The sequence below is a fragment of the Opisthocomus hoazin genome, chromosome 35 (assembly GCF_030867145.1).
Source record: "Opisthocomus hoazin isolate bOpiHoa1 chromosome 35, bOpiHoa1.hap1, whole genome shotgun sequence".
Taxonomy (NCBI): Eukaryota; Metazoa; Chordata; class Aves; order Opisthocomiformes; family Opisthocomidae; genus Opisthocomus; species Opisthocomus hoazin.
The window spans coordinates 3668694-3693861 of NC_134448.1; the positions used below are offsets into that span (position 1 = coordinate 3668694).

Genomic DNA, 25168 nt, shown 5'->3' on the forward strand with positions numbered 1-25168 from the left:
CGGGGGGACGTGGGCAGTGCCGGTGTGTGGGGGCCGTGGGGGCCGGGGTGTGCGGGACCTGGGCCATGCCGGTCCGGGGCTGGGGTCCCCGGGTGTTCGTGTCCCGGTCCGTGGGGTCCTGGGCAGTGCCAGTCCAGGGCTGGGGTCCCCGGGTGTTCGTGTCCCGGTCCGTGGGGTCCCGGGCAGTGCCGGTACGGGGCTGGGGTCCCCGGGTGTTCGTGTCCCGGTCCGTGGGGTCCCGGTCCATGCCTGTCCCGCGCGGTGCGGACACGAACGACGCTTTCCCCCCCCCCCCCCCCGTTAACCCCCGCTCCCATCGGTCCCGGGGGAGGAGCGGGGTCCCGTGTGCCCCCCACCCCCTCCCCCCCCCGCGCAGCGCCCCCCCCCGCTCCCCCCCCCGCGCAGCGCCCCCCCCCCCCGCTCCCCCCCCGCGCAGCGCCCTCCCAGGACAGGACCGCCCCCGGGGGAGGGCGGGGCCCATCTCCGCCCCGCCCCTCCGCCGTGTCATGTCACCGCCTCGCTGGGCGTTCCCCGCTCCCTCTCGACCAATAGCCTCTCGCTCCCCTCGCCGCCCCGCCCCTCCGGGGGGCGGTCGCTCCCGAGCGCGAGGCGCCGGCGGCCGAGGCGGGAGCGGGCGGCGGAGCTGCCGGTGACGGGGCCGGGCGGGGGGGGCGGGGGGGTGGGGAGACCCCGGCCCCCGCAGCCCCGCGCCATGGGCCCGGCGGGGGTCTGCGCCGCCTCCCTCGGCTCCCTGGGGCTGCTCCGCTTCCTGGGCGCTCCCTGGGCCTGGAGCCTGGCGGCCACGCTCGGCGTCTGCCTGGGCAGCGGCGGGTGGCGGCTGCTGCGCCTGGCCTGCAGGACCGCGCCGCGGGACCTCTTGTAAGTGGCTCCTCCGCCCCGCCAGGGACAGACCCCACCCCGGGTTCCGCCGGCTTCGGGGACCCCGCGGAAGGGGCCCAGTGGGTGCCCCCCGAGCTGCTGCCCGGGGGGCTGCGTCGCGCTGGGGCCGCGATTTCCCCCCCCCGCCGTGAGGACGTGCCCTGACTCCGGAGGGTTTTGGGGTGCTGCGGTTTCAGCTGCCTTGAGGATGTGCCTTTATTCCCGAGGATTTAGGGGTATGCAGTTTTCCAGGCTCCCTGAGGATGTGCCTTTATTCCGGAGGATTTAGGGGTGCCATGGTTTTCCAGGCTCCCTGAGGATGTGCCTTTATTCCCGAGGATTTAGGGGTCCCGCGGTTTTCTAGGCTCCCTGAGGATGTGCCTTTATTCCAGAGGATTTAGGGGTGCCATGGTTTTCCAGGCTCCCTGAGGATGTGCCTTTATTCCCGAGGATTTAGGGGTCCCGCGGTTTTCCAGGCTCCCTGAGGATGTGCCTTTATTCCAGAGGATTTAGGGGTGCCATGGTTTTCCAGGCTCCCTGAGGATGTGCCTTTATTCCAGAGGATTTAGGGGTGCCATGGTTTTCCAGGCTCCCTGAGGATGTGCCTTTATTCCAGAGGATTTAGGGGTGCCATGGTTTTCCAGGCTCCCTGAGGATGTGCCTTTATTCCAGAGGATTTAGGGGTGCCATGGTTTTCCAGGCTCCCTGAGGATGTGCCTTTATTCCGGAGGATTTAGGGGTACCGCAGTTTTCCAGGCTCCATGAGGATGTGCCTTTATTCCGGAGGATTTAGGGGTGCCATGGTTTTCCAGGCTCCCTGAGGATGTGCCTTTATTCCGGAGGATTTAGGGGTGCCATGGTTTTCCAGGCTCCCTGAGGATGTGCCTTTATTCCGGAGGATTTAGGGGTACGCAGTTTTCCAGGCTCCCTGAGGAGGTGCCTTTATTCTGGAGGATTTAGGGGTCCCGGGGTTTTCCAGGCTCCCTGAGGACGTGCCTTTATTCCAGAGGATTTAGGGGTACCGCAGTTTTCCAGGCTCCCTGAGGATGTGCCTTTATTCCCGAGGATTTAGGGGTCCCGGGGTTTTCCAGGCTCCCTGAGGATGTGCCTTTATTCCAGAGGATTTAGGGGTGCCATGGTTTTCCAGGCTCCCTGAGGATGTGCCTTTATTCTGGAGGATTTAGGGGTCCCGGGGTTTTCCAGGCTCCCTGAGGACGTGCCCTTACTCTGGTGGGTTTAGGGGTGCCATGGTTTTCCAGGCTCCCTGAGGATGTGCCTTTATTCCGAAGGATTTAGGGCCGCCGCGGTTGCCAGCTTCGCTGTGGCTGTCACCGGGCTTTGAAGAGCTGCTTCCTCCCGATTGCCCGGCGAGCTGGGAATAATGGCCGAAATAAACTGGGTGGAATAAAGCCCTTTAAGCGTCGGGGAAGTGCAGCTCAGCCGTGAAAAGGCTCCTCTGTTCCGCACTTGGCGCGGTGTCGGGTCACCCTGAAAGCCCAGCTCGGCCCGGCCGTTGCCAGCAGCTCGTTTCGGCAGCGCGCCCTTCCCCCTTCGGCCGGAGCGACGCTCCCGCTCCGGCCGTGAGAGCCGTTTTCACCAGCTGATGTTAAACGACCTTTCCAGTTTCTGGGGGTTCTTCCAAGCCTTTGTTGCACGACAATTTCCTATTTTAGTGGCGGAAAAACACCGCCTTCGTCCTCCCACCTCCGGGAAGGAAACGGGATCCGTTGCGTTCGCCCAGACCTGCTGTCCTCGTTACGGTACTTTAATAAATTAATTTTCATCTCCAAGTTATAGCCCACAGCCGAGGCGAGGCAGCCAACCCATCCCTAAGGACAGAGTTTCCTCCTGGGAGACGGTTGAAGTTGGGACAACAACTCTCGCCGCCGTCCAGCTTGAGCCGTGCCGAGGCTGGGCTTGCAGCTGCTGCCTCGGAGACTTAAAATAATTATGTAGATTATGGAAGATGAAAAAAGAAAAAAAGCCCCGTTAGAGCAGTCTGGGTCGTTCTTTTCTTGAGCGGTTGCTCTTGGTGGGGTCAGGTATCCACAGAGGCAGTGATCCTTCCCTTGCTAAGGCACCGTCGTCTTGAGAGGCGCTTGCCATCGAAGAATTATTATTATTAATAATTATTCTTAAAATCTCTGGCTTCTGGCTGGTCGTGTTTAGACACCCTCGCCTCCTGCCATCCCGGGGCTCTGACTCACAGGAAGACGCGCCGGTGGGTGGAAGGGGGAAGCCTCCGGCTGCCGTCGAGGGGCCGGGGTGGCTTTGTCGTTCGAACGCTCGCGGATCCCACGGGGCACAAAGACGCTCCGAAAGGTCCTGGCAAGGAAGGCGCTTCCCGGGTGAAGCGTGTTTGCTTCCTTTCTTGCTCACAGCGAGGGTGGCCAAGTCCTTTTTCTCCCCAGGATGGCAGAAGACATCGTTAAAGGATGGGTTTGTAATTTAGCCTCTCTAATATTCTCCGCGGGCCGGTTTGAGCTGGGGTCGACGTGAAGATGGAGTCCCCGTGTTCTGTAGTGTGGAAAGCACCAGAACCATTGCTGTCTGCTGTTTATTGACCATGATAAAATCACCCTTGTTTTTGATAGAGCAGCAGTGATTAAAAGTGATTAAAAGTGGTTAAAAGTGATCAAAAATTCCAATTTCAGGGTAAAACACTTCAGCTGTCCAAGAGCAGGGCGATGCCAGTAGGCAGCTCGTGCGGAATACGTGCGTCCTGCCCACATCCCTTCTCATCTGGACCTTCTGCTGAAAATTCCCCTGTTCCTTAACATAATTTGTGAGTTGGTGCCGCTCTTTCTTTGCTGCAGCGGCCTCTCGGTGCTGTTACGAGTCAAGTACCAGTTGCGACGGCATCAAAAAGCCAAAAGCACCGTCCCCAAGATGTTCCAGGACGTCGTCCGCCGGCACCCCGACAAAGTGGCCCTGATTTACGAGGCCACCGGCGAGCAGTGGACCTTCAGGAGGCTGGACGAGTACTCCAACGCCGTGGCCAACTACTTCTACCAGCAAGGCTTCCGGCTGGGGGACGTCATCGCCATCTTCATGGAGAGCCGCCCCGAGTTTGTCGGCCTCTGGCTGGGGATGGCGAAAGTCGGCATCGAAGCGGCGCTGATCAACTTCAACTTGCGCTTGGATTCTCTGGTTTACTGCGTGACGACGTCGGGCGCGAAAGCCATCATCTTCGGAGGGGAGCTGTCTTCGGGTGAGTCGCTTGGGCGTTCGTGGTCCTGAGTAAGGCAGAGATCGAGGAAACTACAAACAAAAAGGCAGCTGGCCGCGTTGAAGGCTGGGGAAGACGGTAAATCTCCTGATGACAAAAGGCAGAAGCGCTCGGCCGGCATCTGAGCCTACAAGAGGAGCGGAGTTTTGAGGAGAGCGATCACAGAATCACAGAATAGTAGGGGTTGGCAGGGCCCTCTGTGGGTCATCTAGTCCAACCCCCCTGCCGAAGCAGGGTCACCTACAGCAGGCTGCACAGGACCTTGTCCAGGGGGGTCTTGAATATCTCCAGAGAAGGAGACTCCACAACCTCCCTGGGCAGCCTGTTCCAGGGCTCCGTCACCCTCAGAGGGAAGAAGTTCTTCCTCATGTTCAGACGGAACTTCCTGTGCCTCAGTTTGTGCCCATTGCCCCTTGTCCTGTCGCTGGGCACCACTGAAAAGAGCTTGGCCCCATCCTCCTGACACCCACCCTGCAGATATTTGTAGGCATTTATAAGGTCCCCTCGCAGCCTTCTCTTCTCCAGGCTGAACAAGCCCAGCTCCCTCAGCCTCTCCTCCTAGCAGAGATGCTCCAGTCCCCTCCTCATCCTCGTAGCCCTCCGCTGGACTCTCTCCAGTAGCTCCTCATCTTTCTTGAACTGGGGAGCCCAGCACTGGACACAGTACTCCAGATGAGGCCTCACCAGGGCAGTGTAGAGGGGAAGGAGAACCTCCCTCGTCCTGCTGCCCACACTCTTCTTGATGCACCCCAGGATCCCATTGGCTTTCTTGGCACCCAGGGCACACTGCTGGCTCATGGTCACCCTGTCGTCCACCAGGACACCCAGGTCCCTCTCCGCAGAGCTGCTCTCCAGCAGGTCCACCCCCAGCCTGTACTGGTGCATGAGGTTGTTCCTCCCCAGGTGCAGGACCCTGCACTTGCCCTTGTTGAACCTCATCAGGTTCCTCTCTGCCCAGCTCTCCAGCCTATCCAGGTCACGCTGAATGGCAGCACAGCCTTCTGGTGTTTCTACCACACCTCCCAGTTTGGTGTCCTCAGCAAACTTGCTGATGGTACATTCTAACTCTTCATCCAGGTCGTTGATGAAGAAGTTGAACAAGACTGGGCCCAGTACTGGCCCCTGGGGGACACCACTGGTTACCAGCCTAACTACCAGATCGGTAGCTCGGTTTCGTCTCCCGGCATCTTCCTGGTACCGTGGTGCCGGAGCGGACCTCGCGGGTTTGCTCTGGTGTCGCTGGAGCTGGAAGAGCTGCGCCGGGAGTCGTGGGCTAAGCAAGAGGTGGCGATGCCGCAGGGCGCGTTTTTCTCGTCTGCTCCTTTAATACCCTTTCCTCAGTGCCCCACTCTCTGCCGCAGGAGAGGTTTCTCGGTGGATGCTGGCTTTAAACACCCCCCTGCCTCTCTGACGAGCTCTGTTCTGGCGGTTATTGTTAGGTCTGGTGGTTTATTATTCTGAATCCTCGCCTCGAAACCATTCCAGATCGTTTGGACATCGGGACGTGGTCATGGGGAGAGGCAGTTCCGTGTAGGTTTTTTGTTAGGGTCTTCCTACAAAAAATCTGGCCCATCTGGAGTAATCTGTCCAGTTCTGGACTCCCCAGTTCAAGAAAGATGAGGAGCTACTGGAGAGAGTCCAGTTCTGGGCTCCCCAGTTCCAGAAAGATGAGGAGCTACTGGAGAGAGCCCAGCGCAGGGCTGCGAGGATGAGGAGGGGACTGGAGCATCTCTGCTAGGAGGAGAGGCTGAGGGAGCTGGGCTTGTTCAGCCTGGAGAGGAGAAGGCTGAGAGGGGACCTTAGAAATGCCGATCAGTGTCTGCAGGGTGGGGGTCAGGAGGACGGGGCCAGGCTCTTTCCAGTGGTGCCCAGCGACAGGACAAGGGGCAACGGGCACAAACTGGGGCAGAGGAAGCTCCAGCTGAACCCGAGGAAGAACTTCTTCCCTCTGAGGGTGACGGAGCCCTGGCCCAGGCTGCCCAGGGAGGCTGTGGAGTCTCCTTCTCTGGAGATATTCCAGCCCCGCCTGGACAAGGTCCTGTGCCCCCTGCTCTGGGTGACCCTGCTTGGGCAGGGGACTGGGCTGGGTGACCCACAGAGGTCCCTTCCTACCCCACCATGCTGGGATTCTGGGATTCCCTGGGCCCCGGCTCGGTCAGACCGCACTGATGCAGACGGGTGGGACGCGAGTGTTTTCGAGGTTCTTCCGTTCGGGCGATGTTTTGGGGCACGGTGGGAGGTTGTCCCGATGATTTTGGCCACTGCCTAGAGCGTGGTGTTGAAAAAGCGACTTGCTTTCTCTCGCAGCAATATCCGAGGTGAACGGGATGCTGGGGAAGAACATGGCAAAGTTCTGCTCCGGCGACTACAACCCGGACGCGGTTCCTGCGGGGAGCAGCCACCTCGATCCGCTCCTGAGCACCGCCTCGAAATCGCCCCCGGCTCAGGTTCCCGTCAAAGGTTTAGACGGTAATTTTATTGATGATTTCTATTTCTGGGCTAGGTCACAGCAAAAGGGGAAAACTGAGCGAGATGGAGGGGTTGAGTCGACCCGGTTTGGACTCGCAAATAGAAGAAAAGAGGCAAAAAAACCCAAAAGACCCTGGTTCTGGGGTCCTCTGGGCTCATTTTCTCATTGAGGCTCCCGAGCTTTACGTAACTGATGTGTTAGCACCCAGAGGAGGGAGATGGGAGCCATCCCACAGACAGCTCTTCCGTTAGGGGAGAAGAGCCACCGGCGTGCCGGGGCTGGGCCCTCGCTCCACGAATCCACCCGAGGGGTCTGCGGCGTTGAACAGCCCCTGGCACCTTCCCCCGCAGCTGGCCCGTGTGTCACGGAGATCTCTCCCTGCCCGGGGCGAGGGTGGGTGTTGGCGGGCGTGGGGTGCGGGAGAGGAAGGTGCCAGGTGGCCTCCAGTCTGCATTTTAAGACACTTAAGAGCGTCTGAGACCCCCGAGGCGTGAGACGCCATTTTGGTGCTTCGCTTCCAGCAGGAGGAGTGACGCCGCGAAGAGGCTTCTCCTTTATTTATTTTTTAAATTGCATCAAGAAGAGTGTGGCCAGCAGGACGAGGAAGGTTCTCCTTCCCCTCTACACTGCCCTAGTGAGGCCCCATCTAGAGTACTGTGTCCAGTTCTGGGCTCCCCAGTTCCAGAAAGATGAGGAGCTACTGGAGAGAGTCCAGTTCTGGGCTCCCCAGTTCCAGAAAGATGAGGAGCTACTGGAGAGAGTCCAGTTCTGGGCTCCCCAGTTCAAGAAAGATGAGGAGCTACTGGAGAGAGTCCAGCGGAGGGCTACGAGGATGATGAGGGGACTGGAACATCTCCCCTACGAGGAGAGGCTGAGGGAGCTGGGCTTGTTCAGCCTGGAGAAGAGAAGGCTGCGAGGGGACCTTATAAATGCTTACAAATATCTGCAGGGTGGGTGTCAGGAGGATGGGGCCAAGCTCTTTCCAGTGGTGCCCAGTGACAGGACAAGGGGCAACGGGCACAAACTGGAGCAGAGGAAGCTCCGGCTGAAGATGAGGAAGAACTTCTTCCCTCTGAGGGTGCCGGAGCCCTGGCCCAGGCTGCCCAGGGAGGTTGTGGAGTCTCCTTCTCTGGAGATATTCAAGACCCACCTGGACAAGGTCCTGTGCAGCCTGCTCTGGGTGACCCTGCTTGGGCAGGGGGTTGGGCTGGGTGACCCCCAGAGGGCCCTTCCAACCCTGACCATTCGGTGATTCCATGATTGTGTAATTAGATCAGATGGGTTAGCTCAGACGGCGTAGAGCTGCCATCAGCCTGACGTCGAGACCTTCCTTCTCGGCTGATGTGGAATCAGCGTCCGAGCTGGAGGGCTCGTCTGGTGCCCGGGCGGTTTGCGTACAGGCGTGCGGCTCGTCTTCTCGGGGCTCTGCACGCTCGTTGCTGTCGACACGCGGCTTCTCGGCCAGGCTGCGACGGGAAGTCGACGCCAGCCCTCGCGGCCGGCTGTCCCCACGCTGTCCCCGCTCCTGAGCCGTTCCTCGCCCTGAAGCACAAAGCAAAACGCTCTGGGGGTTTTCTCGGGCGGGCGAGGACAGCCCGCTCTGACGCCTGTGTCCGTTCCAGATCGCCTCTTCTACATCTACACGTCGGGAACCACGGGGATGCCCAAAGCGGCCATCGTGGTGCACAGCAGGTGAGGACCCGGGGGGTGCCCACCCCTCCCCGGGCGCCTCTCGCGCTGCGAAACCCCGGGCGTTACCCGTCCCGCTCGCTCAGCGCGCGCCGGGTTCCCGCAGGTATTACCGCATCGCCGCCTTCGGTTACTACGCCTACAGGATGCGCCCGGAGGACGTCCTCTACAACTGCCTCCCGCTCTACCATTCCGCGGGTGAGCATCATCCTCATCCTCATCCTCCTCGGCGAGGCGTTGGCCTCCCCCGCCCGCTCCGGCGTGCGTCCGTGTGAGCGCACGGCCCCGGGATGGCTGGAGCTATCCCCGGGATCCTTCTTTTCCAGGAAACATCATGGGGGTCGGGCAGTGCCTCATCCACGGCCTCACCGTGGTGATCCGGAAGAAGTTCTCGGCCAGCCGCTTCTGGGACGACTGCGCGAAACACGGATGCACGGTGAGGACGCTCGGCCGGCGAGCGCCGCGTTCGCCGCTTAATTATCGACCTCCGGCTAATTCCCCGCTCCTCGTCCGCTACCGAGCTGCTGTTCTCAGATCGCCGGCGCCGCTTCGGGCGTGCGGGGCTTGGAAAAGCTCTTCCATCCTCCTCCTCCTGCTTCCTCCTCGCAAAGTTGTCGACACCAGCTTTAAAGAGTCTGCGTCCCTTGCTGTCGCGGGAAAGCTCTGCCGGAAGGGATTCTCTTGGCAGCTGGCAGCCGGTCAACATCTATTTGTGTCTGCACCTTCGGCTTCTGGGAGCTCTTTCTCCTCCCTGGGGTTCATCCTGCCCTTCCCCCCCCGCGGCAGTATTTATAGCTGGTAACTGGATCGCCGCTTTTCGCTGGAGCAGGGGCTGACCGCGCGCTCCCCTCGTCTTCCCGGGGGCCTTGGGGTCACCTGTCGAAGCGCGAGGGTTTTTTCTTTACGCGAGTTATCGTTATCCGAGCTGAGGGATCCGTCCTCTGCTCCTTCCTGGGGCCAACGTGCGCCTTGCGGAGCGCGAGGACTCTTTTACCTTTGCCAATTCTTTTTTTTTTTATTATTTTGTGGCAACAAATCCCAACTTGAACTGGTAAAACCTGCCCGTTAACGAAGACGCCTGACGTGTCCGGTTCCACGAGGCGCGCTGGCAGCGGCGGCCCGGCGGGCGGCTTGTTCTGGGGCGTTGTAACGGTCGCCTGAAGCCTGAGCCGTGTTTTTGTGTTTGCTGCTTCAGATTATTCAGTATATCGGGGAAATCTGCAGGTATCTTCTGAATCAGCCGGTCCGAGAGTCGGAAACCCAGCACCGCGTGCGGCTGGCGGTGGGCAATGGTTTGAGACCCACCATCTGGGAGGACTTCACCAAGCGCTTCCGAATTAAGCAGATCGGAGAGTTCTACGGAGCCACGGAGTGCAACTGCAGCATTGCCAACTTGGACGGAAAGGTGAGGAGGAAGAGGGTGCCGCGGGGAGGGAGGAATCACAGAATCCCAGCGTGGTGGGGGTTGGCAGGGCCCTCTGGGGTCACCCAGCCCAACCCCCTGCCCAAGCAGGGTCACCCAGAGCAGGGGGCACAGCACCGCGGCCAGGCGGGGCTGGAATATCTCCAGAGAAGGAGACTCCACAGCCTCCCTGGGCAGCCTGGGCCAGGGCTCCGTCACCCTCAGAGGGAAGAAGTTCTTCCTCGGGTTCAGCTGGAGCTTCCTCGTCTTCAGTTTGTGCCCGTTGCCCCTTGTCCTGTCACTGGGCACCACTGGAAAGAGCCTGGCCCCGTCCTCCTGACCCCCACCCTGCAGATATTTAGAGGCATTTCTAAGGTCCCCTCGCAGCCTTCTCTTCTCCAGGCTGAACAAGCCCAGCTCCCTCAGCCTCTCCTCCTAGCAGAGATGCTCCAGTCCCCTCCTCATCCTTGTAGCCCTCCGCTGGACTCTCTCCAGTAGCTCCTCATCTTTGTGGAACTGGGGAGCCCAGAACTGGACTCTCTCCAGTAGCTCCTCATCTTTCTGGAACTGGGGAGCCCAGAACTGGACTCTCTCCAGTAGCTCCTCATCTTTCTGGAACTGGGGAGCCCAGAACTGGACTCTCTCCAGTAGCTCCTCATCTTTCTGGAACTGGGGAGCCCAGAACTGGACTCTCTCCAGTAGCTCCTCATCTTTCTGGAACTGGGGAGCCCAGAACTGGGCTCTCTCCAGTAGCTCCTCATCTTTCTGGAACTGGGGAGCCCAGAACTGGACTCTCCCCAGTAGCTCCTCATCTTTCTGGAACTGGGGAGCCCAGAACTGGGCTCTCTCCAGTAGCTCCTCATCTTTCTGGAACTGGGGAGCCCAGAACTGGACTCTCTCCAGTAGCTCCTCATCTTTCTGGAACTGGGGAGCCCAGAACTGGACTCTCCCCAGTAGCTCCTCATCTTTCTGGAACTGGGGAGCCCAGAACTGGACTCTCCCCAGTAGCTCCTCATCTTTCTGGAACTGGGGAGCCCAGAACTGGACTCTCCCCAGTAGCTCCTCATCTTTCTGGAACTGGGGAGCCCAGAACTGGGCTCTCTCCAGTAGCTCCTCATCTTTCTGGAACTGGGGAGCCCAGAACTGGACTCTCTCCAGTAGCTCCTCATCTTTCTGGAACTGGGGAGCCCAGAACTGGACTCTCCCCAGTAGCTCCTCATCTTTCTGGAACTGGGGAGCCCAGAACTGGACTCTCCCCAGTAGCTCCTCATCTTTCTGGAACTGGGGAGCCCAGAACTGGACCCAGCACTGCAGATGGAGCCTCCCCAGGGCAGAGCAGAGGGGGAGGAGAACCTCCCTGACCTGCTGCCCACACTCCTCTTGATGCACCCCAGGGTCCCGTCGGCCTTCTTGGCACCCAGGGCACGCTGGGGTGAAGCCACCGAGGTGTTCCTGCCCTTCCCTGGGAAGCGACCGGCGCGGGGGGCGGTGAGGCGGTCCGGAGCGCTAACGAGCTTCGGTCCTCAGGGGGTTCTTGGAAGCTCTGCCGGCTTTGCTGCCTCCTCCCGGTCCTCTCGCAGGGGACGGCCGGGAGCTGAACTGGTAGTGAGAGGCGGCACGCGCGAAAACCTGGGAAAAATCTTACATTTTGGGTTTGTATTTTTTTTTCCTGTCTTTTGGAAGGTCGGCGCCTGCGGTTTCAACAGTCGGATTTTGCCCAATGTTTATCCCATTCGTTTGGTGAAGGTGAACGAGGACACGATGGAGCTGATCCGGGATTCCCGTGGGCTGTGTATCCCCTGCCGCCCAGGTGAGCGCCGGCCTGAACAAATCAGTCGCCGCTTTTTATTCTAAAAAATATATTTATACGCAAGATCTGCCTGGTTTAAGGGGTTTCTAGCGTCGTGTGCGGGGCTCCGCTTTGTTCTCTCCTCCGAAAACGGGATCGGGTCAGCAACCGCCCGTCTTCTGGCGTGCGCAAAGCTTGGCTCGTCGTGGAGCGCCGGTGTCATCTCACAGAATCACAGAATCCCAGAATGGTCGGGGTTGGCAGGGCCCTCTGGGGGTCCCCCAGCCCAACCCCCTGCCCAAGCAGGGTCACCCAGAGCAGGCTGCACAGCACCACGTCCAGGCGGGGCTGGAATATCTCCAGAGAAGGAGACTCCACAGCCTCCCTGGGCAGCCTGGGCCAGGGCTCCGGCACCCTCAGAGGGAAGAAGTTCTTCCTCGGGTTCAGCTGGAGCTTCCTCTGCTCCAGTTTGTGCCCGTTGCCCCTTGTCCTGTCGCTGGGCACCACTGGAAAGAGCCTGGCCCCGTCCTCCTGACACCCACCCTGCAGACACTGATCGGCATTTCTAAGGTCCCCTCGCAGCCTTCTCTTCTCCAGGCTGAACAAGCCCAGCTCCCTCAACCTCTCCTCGTAGGGGAGATGCTCCAGTCCCCTCCTCATCCTCGTAGCCCTCCGCTGGGCTCTCTCCAGTAGCTCCTCATCTTTCTGGAACTGGGGAGCCCAGAACTGGACACAGTACTCTAGATGAGGCCTCACCAGGGCAGTGTAGAGGGGAAGGAGAACCTCCCTCATCCTGCTGGCCACACTCTTCTTGATGCACCCCAGGATCCCATTGGCTTTCTTGGCAGCCAGGGCACACTGCTGGCTCATGGTCACCCTGTCGTCCACCAGGACACCCAGGTCCCTCTCCGCAGAGCTGCTCTCCAGCAGGTCCACCCCAAGCCTGTACTGGTGCATGAGGTTGTTCCTCCCCAGGTGCAGGACCCTGCATTTGGCTTTGTTGAACCTCATCACGCTGATCCCATTTTCCTGCAGGAGAGCCGGGATTGCTGGTCGGTCAGATAAACCAGCGGGACCCCCTGCGTCGCTTCGACGGCTACGTCAGCGAGAGTGCCACCAGCAAGAAGATCGCTTGCAACGTGCTCCGGAAAGGGGACCAGGCCTACCTGTCAGGTACCGTCGCTGCGGGCGCTCTTTGCGCGAAGGGGGGGCTCGAGACACCCAAAGCTGGGATTTTGGAGAGGAATCGATGAGCTTGAAGGTCTTCTCTAACCTAAAGGGTCCCAGGAACAGACGTGTCAGCGGCGTGAAGCTGCCGGCTGCTGAGCTGTTTGGGAATTCATAAAAAATGAACATTTTGAAGAGGGAGAGATTTCCCCCCTCTGCCGTGCTCAGAATCCCAGAATCCCAGCGTGGTGGGGGTTGGCAGGGCCCTCTGGGGGTCCCCCAGCCCAACCCCCTGCCCAAGCAGGGTCACCCAGAGCAGGGGGCACAGCACCACGGCCAGGGGGGCTGGAATATCTCCAGAGAAGGAGACTCCACAGCCTCCCTGGGCAGCCTGGGCCAGGGCTCCGGCACCCTCAGAGGGAAGAAGTTCTTCCTCGGGTTCAGCTGGAGCTTCCTCTGCTCCAGTTTGTGCCCGTTGCCCCTTGTCCTGTCGCTGGGCACCACTGGAAAGAGTCTGGCCCCGTCCTCCTGACCCCCACCCTGCAGATATTTAGAGGCATTTCTAAGGTCCCCTCGCAGCCTTCTCTTCTCCAGGCTGAACAAGCCCAGCTCCCTCAGCCTCTCCTCCTAGCAGAGATGCTCCAGTCCCCTCCTCATCCTCACAGCCCTCCGCTGGACTCTCTCCAGTAGCTCCTCATCTTTCTTGAACTGGGGAGCCCAGAACTGGACTCTCTCCAGTAGCTCCTCATCTTTCTTGAACTGGGGAGCCCAGAACTGGACCCAGGACTCCAGATGGGGCCTCCCCAGGGCAGAGCAGAGGGGGAGGAGAACCTCCCTGACCTGCTGCCCACGCTCCTCTTGATGCATCCCAGGATCCCGTTGGCCTTCCTGGCACCCAGGGCACGCTGGGGTGAAGCCGCCGAGGTGTTTCTGCCCTTCCCTGGGAAGCGACCGGTGCGGGGGGCGGTGAGGCGGTCCGTAGCGCTAACGAACTTCGATCCTGAGGGGGTTCTTGGTGTCTCCCCACCCAGGAGATGTGCTGGTGATGGACGAACTCGGCTACATGTACTTCAGGGATCGCAGCGGGGACACCTTCCGCTGGCGAGGGGAGAACGTCTCCACCACTGAGGTGGAGGGCACGCTGAGCCACGTCCTCAACCAGACCGATGTCGCCGTGTACGGGGTGGAGGTGCCAGGTAAAACGCCGAGTCGGCGTTCTCGGGGTCTGGGGAGAAAGGGAAATTTTAGGCCAACGTGCCGGGTGGGAATCGGTCACCTCCCAAAAACACAAAGACAGGATGGAGTCAAACCATGGCGTTGGGCGCGTTTATTCCGAGGAGCAGAAATAACCAGCGATCCAGCGGCGCACCCTTTATTTTTGTCTGAAAAACTGAAAGTTTTTCGGTGAGCTCAGGGCTCGTGGCGTGACGAGACCCTTCTGTGGGCCTGGAAACCTCCGGGGCGGGCGCAGGGGCGCGAGGCGAGCGTGTCGGCCGCGGAGGTGCCCGTCGCCGCGCCCGGCCCTGGAGTTTCGTCTTGGCGAAACCCAGCGAAGCGTTGGGTTGGTTTTTCGGTGCCGGCCCCGGCGAGGAGCCGCGTCGGCAAGGCGCTCGGCACCTCTGGCGTTAAATCGGGTTTCCCCGGGCGCGTCTGCGGGCTCCGCGGCCCCAGCCCCGCTCCTCCGTTCCAGGGGTGGAGGGCAAAGCCGGGATGGCGGCCATCGCGGACCCGGCGGCGGGCGTCGACCCCGGCGCCCTGTACCAGGCGCTGCAGAAGGTGCTGCCCGCCTACGCCCGGCCCGTCTTCCTCCGGCTCCTGCCCCGCGTCGACACCACAGGTACCGGCTGCGCCCCGGGGCGAGGGTGGGGGGCGAGGGGGGGCTGCTTCCCGCGCCCCGGGGCGGAATGACGCCGTCCCGAGCTGGAGCGCGGCAGGCGCGGGCGTAGCGGTGGGGAAAATGGAGGGGAGGGGGTCAGGCTTAAACAAGGGAGCAGGCGGTTCTGGGCCCTTCTAGAAAAGATGGAGGGAGGGAGGTGGAGAGATTGCGAGGGAGGGAGAGAGAGGGAAGGAAAGAGAGATGGCCAGAGAGAGAGAGAAAAAGAGGGAGAGGGAGAACGAAGGGAGAGAAAAAGGGAGAGGGAGAATGAAGGGGGAGAGAAAAAGAGGGAGAGGGAGAACGAAGGGAGAGGGAGAAGGAAGGGAGAGGGAGAGGGAGAAGGAAGGGAGAGGGGGGACAGAAAAAGAGGGAGAGGGAGAACGAAGGGAGAGAAAAAGGGAGAGGGAGAATGAAGGGAGAGAGAAAAAGAGGGAGAGGGAGAACGAAGAGAGAAGGGGGACAGAAAAAGAGGGAGAGGGAGAACGAAGGGAGAGGGGGGACAGAAAAAGAGGGAGAGGGAGAACGAAGGGAGAGAAAAAGGGAGAGGGAGAATGAAGGGGGAGAGAAAAAGGGAGAGGGAGGACAAAGGGGGAGAGAAAAAGGGAGAGGGAGAACGAAGGGGGAGAGAAAAAGAGGGAGAGGGAGAACGAAGGGGGAGAGAAAAAGAGGGAGAGGGAGAACGAAGGGGGAGAGAAAGAGGGAGAGGGAGAACGAAGGGAGAGAAAAAGAGGGAGAACAAAGGGAGAAGGGGGACAGAAAAAGAGGGAGAGGGAGAACGAAGGGAGAGGGAGAAGGAAGGGAGAGGGAGAGGGAGAAGGAAGGGAGAGGAAGAGGGCGAGGGAGAAAGAGAAGAGAGAGTTGGGGAGAGAGCGAGGAGAGGTGGGGGAGGCGGGGTAGGAGCGCACGTTCCCCCCCTCGCGCGCTGTCCCTCGCCTGCCGGGCTCCTTCCGCACGCCGAACGGCCGAGCCTGCTGCTCCCTGGCTGCTGCCTGCGCCCCTTCCCATTTCCTGGGGCGTCGCGGGGGGCCCTTCCCGGAGGGCTGCCACCCGCGCCGTCGCCCCTGGCTCCGGTGCGCGACGCAGAGTGGCTTTAATTTGATTTTTTTGTTGTTGTTTCCCCCCCCCTCTTTTTGAAGGCACCTTTAAGATTCAGAAGACGCGCTTACAGCGGGAAGGCTTCGACCCCCACCAGACCTCGGATCGCTTGTATTTTCTGGATCTAAAGCTGGGAAAATACGTCCCTCTGGACGAGCGCCTTTACGCCAGGATTTGTTCGGGACAAGCCGCTTTATGAGCCGCTCCCATTTCGGCCTTTTCCGAGGCAAAGCACGCCGGCGGCATAGGGCGGGCGCTGGCGGGAAGCGCCGGGCTCCCGCGGGGCAGCGTCTCCCTCCCCTAACGCCCCTTCACCCGTCGGCCGCTCCCTCGCGGGGCGCTGAGCCCCCCATTAACCTGCCCTCGCCCCGCTAGAGAGGAGTTCCGTAACCGCGGCCACGCGGGGAGGAGCGCGGCGGCCATATTTATTTACGGAGACGCCTGGGCCTCGCAGGGGGCCTTCGCTCCGCTCCGTCTCCGAGTTTTACTTAACCCGCTTAGAGGATTTTTAACTTCACTGGGTGTTAGGTCACGTTTTAACTCCCCAATAGAGCTGGGGCTGCGAGGACATTAAAGGAGAAAAAAAAAAACCAAGCCCGACGTTGGTGGGTGCTGCGGTGGAGGGGAGCGGCCCGGGGCGTCACCCCCGCCGAGGAGCGAGGGCCGGGGGCTGGGGAGGGGCTGGGAGCGGTGAAACCCGGGGAGGGGGGTGGGGAGGCCTAGGCCGTAGGTTCCTAGGCCTCAGGCTTAGGCCTCGCGTTGCCAGGCTAGGCCTCGCGTTGCCAGGCAACGCCGCGGCGCGCAGGTGGCGTCACTTCCGGAACCGCGCGTTGCCAGGCTTAGGCCTCACGTTTCCAGGCAACGCCGCGGCACGCAGGGCGCGTCACTTCCGGCACCGTGCGTTGCCAGGCTTAGGCCTCACGTTGCTAGGCTAGGCCCCTCGTTGCCAGGTAACGCCGCGGCGCGCAGGGAGCGTCACTTCCGGCACCGCGCATTGCCAGGCTTAGGCCCTTCGTTGCCTGGCAACGCCGCGGCGCGCAGGCGGTGTCACTTCCGGCGCGCCGCCCCCCGGCGCCATCATGGCGGGCAGCGTCTCGGTGTTCCCGTCGGCGGAGGAGCTGGGCCCGGCGCTGGCGCGGTTCGTGGCGCGGCAGGCGGAGGCGGCGGTCGGGCGCTTCTCGCTGGGCCTCTCCGGAGGGAGCCTGGTGGGGCTGCTGGCCCGGGACCTGCCCCCCACCGCCGTCGCCATCGACGCCCCGGCCCGCTGGCTCGTGGCCTTCTGCGACGAGCGGCTGGTGCCGGCCGAGCACCCCGAGAGCACCGCCGGGGCCTACGGGGTGAGCGGGGCCGGGGCTGCGGGGGCTCCCCCGGCCCGGCCCAGCCGCTCACCGCCCGCCGCCGCTTCACCCCCCCCCCCCAGGCCCAGCTGCTGCCGCGGCTGCCCCTCTCCGGGACCAGGGTGCTGCTGCCCGCCCCCGAGCTGCCGCCCGCCGCCGCCGCCGCCCACTACGCCGAGCTGCTCGTCAAGGTACCGGGGCGGGGGGCCCTTCCCGGCCCCCCTTCCCACCTTCCGCTTCCCGTTTCCCCTTCCCGCTTCCCCCGTTCCGTCCTTCCCCCTTTCCTCTTTCTCCCTTTCGCGTTTCCCTCCCCCCTTCCCTCGTTCTCCCCGTTCCCATTTTCCCTGTCTTCCTGCCCTCCCTCCTTTTCTGGCTCCCTACTTCCCTGTTTCCCCTGTTCCTCCCTTCCCCCCCTTCCCTCGTTCCCCCCCTTCCCATTTCACCCTTCTTCCTGCCTTTGCCCCTTGTCCTATTTCCCCTCTTTTCCCACTTCCCCGTTTCCCCTTCCCCATTCCTGTTTCCCCTTCCCGCTTCCTGTTTCCCCCCTGTTCCTCCCTTTCCTCTTTCCCATTTCCCCCCCTTCCCTTGTTGCCCCCTCTTCCTGCCTTCCCCCCTTTCCTGGTTTCCCCCTTTCCCCTTCCCCCCTTTCCCCTTCCCCATTCCCAATTCCCTTGTTTCTCTCTTCCCTCTCTTTCGCAGTTCCCCCTCTTCCTGCCTTCGCCCCTTTTCCCAGTTCCCCACCCCCTTTCCCTGTTTCCCCTCCCCATTCCCCCCCTTTCCCTGTTTCCCCTCCCCGTTCCCCCCCTTTCCCCGTTTCCCCATCGTGTTCCCCCTCACCCTCTCTCTCCACAGGCCTTCCCGGACGATGAGGTCCCGGCCTTCGATCTGCTGCTGCTGGGGGTCGGCCCGGACGGACACACCTGCTCCCTCTTCCCCGGCCACCCCGTGCTCCAGGTGAGCCTGGGGGGGGCCGGCACCCTGCTTCCTCCTGCAAACATTTCCTGGGTTGGGGAGGAAGTGGAAATGGGGCTGGGGCGGGGGCTGGGCAGGGCCGGGGACCCTCTCCCCCCCCCCCCCCCCCCCCCCCGAGCCGCTGGTGCTCCGCGTCGGGCTCACTCCCTGGCTCTGGGGGGGGTGTTTCCCCTCTTTTCCTGGGTTTCCCCCCGCCCCCCTTTTCCTGGGTTCCCCCCCCCCCCCCCCCTTTCCTGGGTTTCCCCCCCCCCCCCTTTCCTGGGTTTCCCCCCCCCCTCTTTTCCTGGGTTCCCCCCCCCCCTCTTTTCCTGGGTTCCCCCCCCCCCCCTCTTTTCCTGGGTCCCCCCCCCCCCTCTTTTCCTGGGTTCCCCCCCCCCCCTTTTCCCTCTGGGTTCCCCCCCCCCCCCCTTTTCCCTCTTGGTTTCCCCCCCCCCCCCCTTTTCCCTCTTGGTTTCCCCCCCCCCCCCCTTTTCCCTCTTGGTTTTTCCCCCCTCTTTTCTTGGGGTTTTTTCCTGAGTGTTTTTTCCTCCCTCTTTTCCTTTTTGCCCCCCTGGAGTTTTTTCCCCTCTTTTACTGCATGTTTTTTTCCCCCCCGTCTTTTCGTGTTTTTTGCCCCCTCGTCTTTTCCTGTTTTTTGCCCCCTTGTCTTTTCCTGTGTTTTTTTCCCTCTTGTTTTATTCCTCTCTTTTGCTGGGTTTTTTTTCCCCCCTCTTTTCCTGTTTTTTTTTTTCCCTCTTGTTTTATTCCCCTCTTTTCCTGGGTTTCTCCCCGCTGGCAGGAGGAGGAGGAGTTCGTCGCTGCCATCACCGACTCCCCGAAGCCGCCGGCGGCGCGGATCACGTTCACGCTGCCCGTGCTGAACGCCGCCCGCGTGGTCGCCTTCGTGGCGATGGGCGCCGGCAAAGCCCCCGTGCTCAAGGTTCCGCCCCCTTCCCCCGGGGAACGAGCACCCGAGGGGGCTTCGCTCCGGCGCCGCAGCCTCCGCGGGGCCCTTCCTGCTCTCCCAGCGCTCCCCCTTCCCCCCGCAGCGCATCCTGGAAGGCGACGAGGAAAACCCCCTTCCCGCCGCCCGCGTCCGGCCGCGCTCCGGGCAGCTGCGCTGGTTCCTGGACGAGGCAGCAGCCCAGGAGCTGACCATCCCCGTCAAGAGGCACCCGCTCCCGTAGAGCCACCGGCCGCCCGCGCTCCGGGGCCGCTGACCGCTGCGCCGGCCGCCTGACATTCCAGGTGACGAACGCCGCTTTCCCCCGCGGCGCTCGCTCGTGGCACAAACCCCCTTTTTTCCCCCCCCCCCCCGTTTTTCCGGATCGAACGGCGCGGATTTCGGCGGAGGAATCCCTGCGCGTCGCGCCCGGCGGCATTAAACAGAGGCGTTGCAGCTCCGCTGCTCCTGGTCGTCGTTCTGCGGCGCTGGAGGAGTGGGCGCGGGGTTGCGGCGGTGCAAGGATGGACGGACGGACGGACAGACACCTGTCGGGAGCAGCAGCGCTCCGTTTCCCTCGCCGGTTCGCTTTTGAGATGGTGCCGAGTCCGTCGGTGCAGCGGCGTCCGGCGCCGCGTGGCGAGGAAGCCGAGGCAGGCGAGGCAGCTGCCTTCTCCGCTCCGGCTAGCGCTTCCCTACGGGGGAAGTAAAAAAAAAACCACCCCAAAAATGGAGGTTCCTGGGCTGGATGATTTTTACGCCCGTGTTGTGCCGGAGCCGCGCGGGACGCGGAAGCTGCGGTGCAGGACGCGGCCGTCGCTCGCGCCGGCGTTCTGCGGAGCCGGCAGCTGCCGGAGCGCGGGGGGGTTCATCGGCGAGGTGCCTGCCGGTGTCGCCGAAATGGGTTTTAAGGAGAATCCGGGCAGAAAACGGCGGGATTTGGGAGTTAGACAGAAACGCAGCGAGAACCACGCTTGTGCCTGCCCCGTCGCCGCGCTCTGTGTCTGAAAACCGTGAAGCGACGCACGCGGGGACGGCTTTGAAACTCGAAATCCGAGGTGGATTCGAGACGGTGTTTGAAGCGTTCCCGGGGCTGACCAACGCCGCGGGTGTCAACGAGCGGGGTTTGCGAAGCCGGAACCGCGCGGCGCTGAGTTTTCCGGTTCCGCGCTACGGCCGGGGGGTTTTTTCCGAGTGATTTCCAAATCGGAGCGCGGCGTCCCGCCCGGTCCCGCACCCCCTGCGTGCTGTAGCCGAGAGTGGGGAGAGGCAGGGAGCCCCCGCAGCGAGTCGGGGTAAATCCTGTCCCGCCTTCGCCTGAGTTCACAGCCTGAACCGCTTTGGCGTCTGAAATTAGAACTCTGGAGTGGTTCTGTGTTAATGAACGGCGACCAGCAATTAATTTCCAGGATGGAAGCGGCGCGTGCGGGCGAGCAGAGAGGCTGAGCTGGCGGTGGCCGAGCAGAAATTCTCCGTCTCAGAAATAAACAGGAATCCGGATCGGAGCCGTTGGAGCATATGGAACGCGGGGTGGGGAGCGGCAGAGGCGCCGCTGCCCCTTTAAGGCTGATTTTTTGGGGGAAGGTGAGTCGATATGAAACGTTATTTAAATATTCACGAGGCGGTGATGCGGAGGGGAAAGCGCAGTCGGGCTCTCCTGCGGCTGGATCCGGGGTCTCCCCCTTTTTCTGTATCCCCTGGGGTCTCCCGCAGCTGGATCCGGGCTTTTCCCCGTTCCTCCGTGTCCCCTGGTGTCTCTTGTGGCCGGATCCAGGGTTTTCCCCCTTCTTCTGCATCCCCTGGGGTCTCCTGTGGCCGGATCCGGTGTTTTCCCCCTTTTTCTGCATCCCCTGGGGTCTCCTGCAGCTGGATCCGGCGTTTATCCCCCGTCTCCGCGTCCCCTGGCCTCTCCCCGGGGCCTCCCGCAGCTGGATCCGGGCTTTTCCCTGTTCCTCCGTGTCCCCAGTGGTCTCCCGCAGCTGGATCCGGCGTTCTCCCCGTTCCTCCGTGTCCCCTGGCCTCTCTCCAGGGTCTCCTGCACCTGGATCCGGTATTTTTCCCCATTCTTCTATGTCTCCAGGGTCTCCTGCAGCCGGATCTGGGGTTCTCCCCTTCTCAACGCGTCCCCTGGTGTCTCCTGCAGCTGGATTTGGGGTTCTCCCCCTTTCTCCACATCCCCTGGCCTCTCCCCAGGGTCTTCCGCAGCCAGATCTGGTGTTTTCCATGGTTCTCCACATCCCCTGGGTCTCCTGCAGCTGAATCTGATGTTCTCCCCCTTTTTCTGCATCCCCTGGTGTCTCCCGCAGCCGGATCCAGGGTTCTCCCCGTTCCTCGGTGTCCCCTGGCCTCTCCCCAGGGTCTCCCGCAGCCGGATCCGGGGTTCTCCGCCTCCCCCCGTCTCGCTGCCGTTGGAAGCTGAGGCGCAGCCGCGGGGAAGCTCCGCCAGCGCCCGGAGCGCGTCGGTGTCTGCTGGAGAGCGGGTGGGAGTCCGGGCAGCGCCGCTCAAAATGAGAAATGTAACAGGAGTGGGAGCTCCCAGTTCCCTGCAGACACTGGTTAAATGGCTTTACTGGTTTGCTGGTGGGACAGAACGGTTGCGTGTGTCCCCCCCCCCCCCCCCCCCCGGCGTCGCTGCGTCCCCCCCCCCCGGCATCGCTGCATCCCCCCCCCGGCGTCGCTGCGTCCCCCCACATCACTGCATCCCCCCACGTCGCTGCATTGCTGCATCCCCCCGTGTCACTGTGTCGCTGTGTCCCCCCCCACGTCTCTGCGTCCCCCTTGCGTTGCTGCGTCCCCCTGCATCGCTGCATCCCCCCATGTCACTGTGTCGCTGCGTCCCCCCGCATCGCTGCATCCCCCCCACGTTGCTCTGTCCCCCTGTGTCGCTGCGTCCTGCATCGCTGCGTCTCCCCGTGTCGCTGCATCTCCTGCATCACTGCATGCTCCTCTGTTTCGCTGCATCCCCCTGCATCGCTGCGTCCCCCCACGTCCCTGCATCGCTGCATCCCCCCATGTCGCTGTATCCTCCTACGTCGCTGCGTCCCCCCACATCGCTGCGTCCTCCCTGGTCACTGCATCTGCTGCATCGCTGCGTCCTCCTCTGTTTCGCTGCATCCCCCCACATCTCTGTGTCCTGCCACGTCCCTGCAGCCTCCTGCATCGCTGCATCCCCCCGTGTCACTGTGTCCCACCGTGTCCCCGCAGCCCCCTGCATCGCTGCATCCCCCCGTGTCACTGTGTCGCTGTATCCTCCTACGTCGCTGCGTCCCCCCACATCACCGCGTCCCCCCGCATCGCCCCGGGAAGTTGTCGCGCCGGGCTCGCCCCTCGTTGGGACCCGGCGGCCGGAGTTTGGCCGCGGCAGCAGCTCCGCCGGGCAGCACCGGGAGCGGCTGCTCCGGATGGTTCCTCCCTTCGTGCGGCAGCGGCTGCAGCCGGGCCCTGCGCCGCGCTTCCCGCCGCCCTTACAACGTCCGCCTTCATTTTTTTCTTCATTCCCTTCTTTTTCTTGGCGTCTTCCCCGTCCGCGGCGGGGATCCGTGAGGCTTTTCCAGCTGCGGAACAGCCGTTCCCCTGTGCGCGCGTCCAAGTTTCTGTCGCCCTCGCTGCGTTCCCGAGGCCGAGCTCGGCTGGACGCCCAAAACCTCGGCGCCGGGGGAAAAAGCGGGATTTTCCGCATCTCCGTCGGCCGAGCGCGAGGAGGGGGGGTGAGGGCCTGGGGTGGGGCTGCGGCGCGGGCCTGGAGCTCCGGCTTGGCCCGGAGTCTGACGTGGGAACGGGAGTGGAAAATGGGACGGGGGGCGGTGGAACGCGCGGGAGGAACGGCACGGAGGGAGAAACACGCGAAGTTTAGAGGGCGAAAAGTGAAATTTAGAGGGCGAAAAGTGAAATTTAGAGGGCGAAAAGTGAAATTTAGAGGGCGAAAAGTGAAATTTAGAGGGCGAAAAGTGAAATTTAGAGGGTGAAATGCGAAGTTTAGAGGGTGAAATGCGAAGTTTAGAGGGTGAAAAGTGAAATTTAGAGGGTGAAACAAAATTTAGAGGGTGAAATGTGAAATTTAGAGGGTGAAACGTGAAATTTAGAGGGTGAAACGTGAAATTTAGAGGGTGAAACGTGAAGTTTAGAGGGTGAAACGCGAAGTTTAGAGGGTGAAATGCTTGCAAGTAGGATTTGTGAAGGGAAAAGACTTGGAAGTAATTCTTGGGAGGTAAAAAGGTGTGAAAATTGAAGGTAAAATAGGCAAAAGCCGCGTTCGGAAGGGAAAGGCGGAGGTAGAATATGCGAGGCGTGACGTGCTGGGGGGAATACTCGGAGTTAAGAGCTTCGAAGGTAAAAATCCTTCCAAGTCTTGGAAATTTTGCAGGTAAAATACTTAAAAGCAACATTTAGAGAGGAAAAATGTTTGAAGCCGGGATAGTTGGAATTCTGAAGTTAAAAATCCTTGGGACAGTGATGCTGAGATACGTGAGAGCGTGTTGTTTTGAAGGTAAAAGTACGATTTTCAAGGGAAAAGACACAAAAGTAGCCTTTTTAAGAAAATAATCCTTCAGGCTTTGAGCGGGAAAATCCTCAGAAGTTCGATTTTTGAAGCGAAAAACCCTGGAAAGCGCCATTTTGAGGGGAAAAATCCTCGCCCAGGGGGAGAGCCTTGGGCGCCGGGCGGGCTGCAGGACCCGGGGGCGCACCGGGGGGACGGGGCGTGGTTAATGTGGGGGCGTGGTTAAGCGTACGGACCCAGCGAAGGGGCGTGGCCACAGGGGGCGCTGCGGCCATAGAGGGCTCGGAGCGCGGCGGAGTGGGCGTGGCGGAGGAGGGGGCGTGGCGGAGGAGGGGGTGGAGCCGCGGGCGGCTCAGGATGGCGGCGGGGCGGCCGTGGGCGCTGCTGCTGCTGCTGCTGGCGGCGGGGCCGGGCCCGGGGCGGCGGCCGGGGGTCCCGGGGCCGGGCCCGGTGACCGGATACTTCCCCGAGGAGCGCTGGAACCCGGAATCGCCGCTGCGGCCGCCGCGCGTGATGGTGGCGCTGTTGGCCAGGAACGCGGCGCACGCGCTGCCGGCCACGCTGGGGGCGCTCGAGCGGCTGCGGCACCCCAAGGAGCGAATAGCGCTCTGGTGGGCGGGGCTAGCGCGGCGGTGGGCGGGGCCGGGCGGGGCCGGGCGGGGGGGCGTGGCGGAGACGGGGACACGCGTGGGGGACGCGGCGTGGCGGGGTGGGGGGCGGGTTTGGGGGGGACAGGGGGACGCGGGGGGGGGTGGTTGCGGGTGGGGGGGACCCCCGGGGCTGACCGAGGGGGGGCGTGGGGGGTTTCCCACGCAGGGTGGCCGCGGATCACAGCGTGGACAACACGACGGCGCTGCTGCGGGAGTGGCTGGGCCGGGTGCAGGGGCTCTACCACCGCGTGGAGTGGCGGCCGGCGGAGGAGCCGCGGTGAGGGGGGGGGAACGCACCCCGCGGGCTGGGGGTGCGCGGGTCTGGGGGGGCTCCGGGGGTGCCCGGGTCTGGGGGGTTCCCTGTGGGTGCCCGAGTTTGGGGGGTCCCTGTGGGTGCCCAGGTCTGGGGGGAGCCCTGTGGGTGCCCGAGTTTGGGGGTTCCCTGTGGGTGCCCGAGTTTGGGGGGGGTCCCTGTGGGTGCCCGGGTCGGGGGGAGCCGCGTGGATGCCTGAGTTTGGGGGGGTCTCCGCAGGCTGCAGGTGCTCAGGTTTGGGGGGGGTCCCCGTGGGCTGTGGGTGCCAAGTTTGGGGGGAGCCCCATGGGTTCCCAGCTTTTGGGGGTCCCCATGGGCTGCGGGTGCCCAACTTTGGGGGGGTCACCATGGGCTGTGGGTGCCAAGTTTAGGGGGGGTCCTTGTGGGTTCCCAGGTCCGGGGGGGTCCCCACGGGCTGTGGGTGCTCGGGTTTGGGGGGGGGCTCTGTGGGTGCTCGGGTTTGAGGGGGTCCCAGTGAGCTGTGGGTACCAAGTTTAGGGGTGTGCCCAGGTTTGGGGGGGTCCTTATGAGTTTTCAGGTTTGGGGGGAGCCCGGTGGGTTTGGGGGGGTCCCCACAGGCCGTGGGTGCTCAGGTTTGGGGGAGTGTCCCTGGGGGTGCCCAGATTTGGGGGGGGTCCCTGTGGGTGCCCAGGTCTGGGGGGGTTCCTGCAAGCTGTGGTTTGCCAAGTTTTGGGGGGTCCCTGTGGGTGCCCAGGGTTGGGGGGGGTCCCTGTGGGTGCCCGGGTCCAGGGGAGCCCCATGGGTGCCCAAATTTGGTGGGGGTCTCCGCAGGCTGTGGGTGCTCAGGTTTGGGGGGGTCCCCATGGGCTGTGGGTGCCAGGTTTGAGGGGAACCCCGTGGGTTCTCAGGTTTGGGGGGA

At 62.4% G+C, this 25168-nt stretch overlaps 2 protein-coding genes across 2 annotated transcripts; both read left to right on the forward strand.

Annotated features, from left to right (window-relative positions):
* Window positions 1-648: 648 nt before the first annotated feature.
* On the forward strand, window positions 649-16172 carry SLC27A1 (solute carrier family 27 member 1). Its single transcript, XM_075445931.1, has 12 exons — window positions 649-879; window positions 3696-4090; window positions 6416-6577; window positions 8201-8270; window positions 8374-8465; window positions 8594-8703; window positions 9463-9672; window positions 11353-11479; window positions 12494-12631; window positions 13657-13821; window positions 14316-14462; window positions 15638-16172. Exons 1-12 carry the CDS (start codon window positions 713-715, stop codon window positions 15793-15795), a joined length of 1941 nt encoding a protein of 646 aa, XP_075302046.1. The 5' UTR covers window positions 649-712; the 3' UTR covers window positions 15796-16172.
* A 457-nt stretch (window positions 16173-16629) lies between these two features.
* Window positions 16630-19842, forward strand: PGLS (6-phosphogluconolactonase). The gene is made up of 5 exons (XM_075446049.1): window positions 16630-16933; window positions 17017-17124; window positions 17786-17887; window positions 18684-18824; window positions 18934-19842. The coding sequence occupies exons 1-5, from the start codon at window positions 16676-16678 to the stop codon at window positions 19069-19071; spliced, it is 747 nt and encodes a 248-aa protein (XP_075302164.1). The 5' UTR covers window positions 16630-16675; the 3' UTR covers window positions 19072-19842.
* Window positions 19843-25168: the final 5326 nt, after the last annotated feature.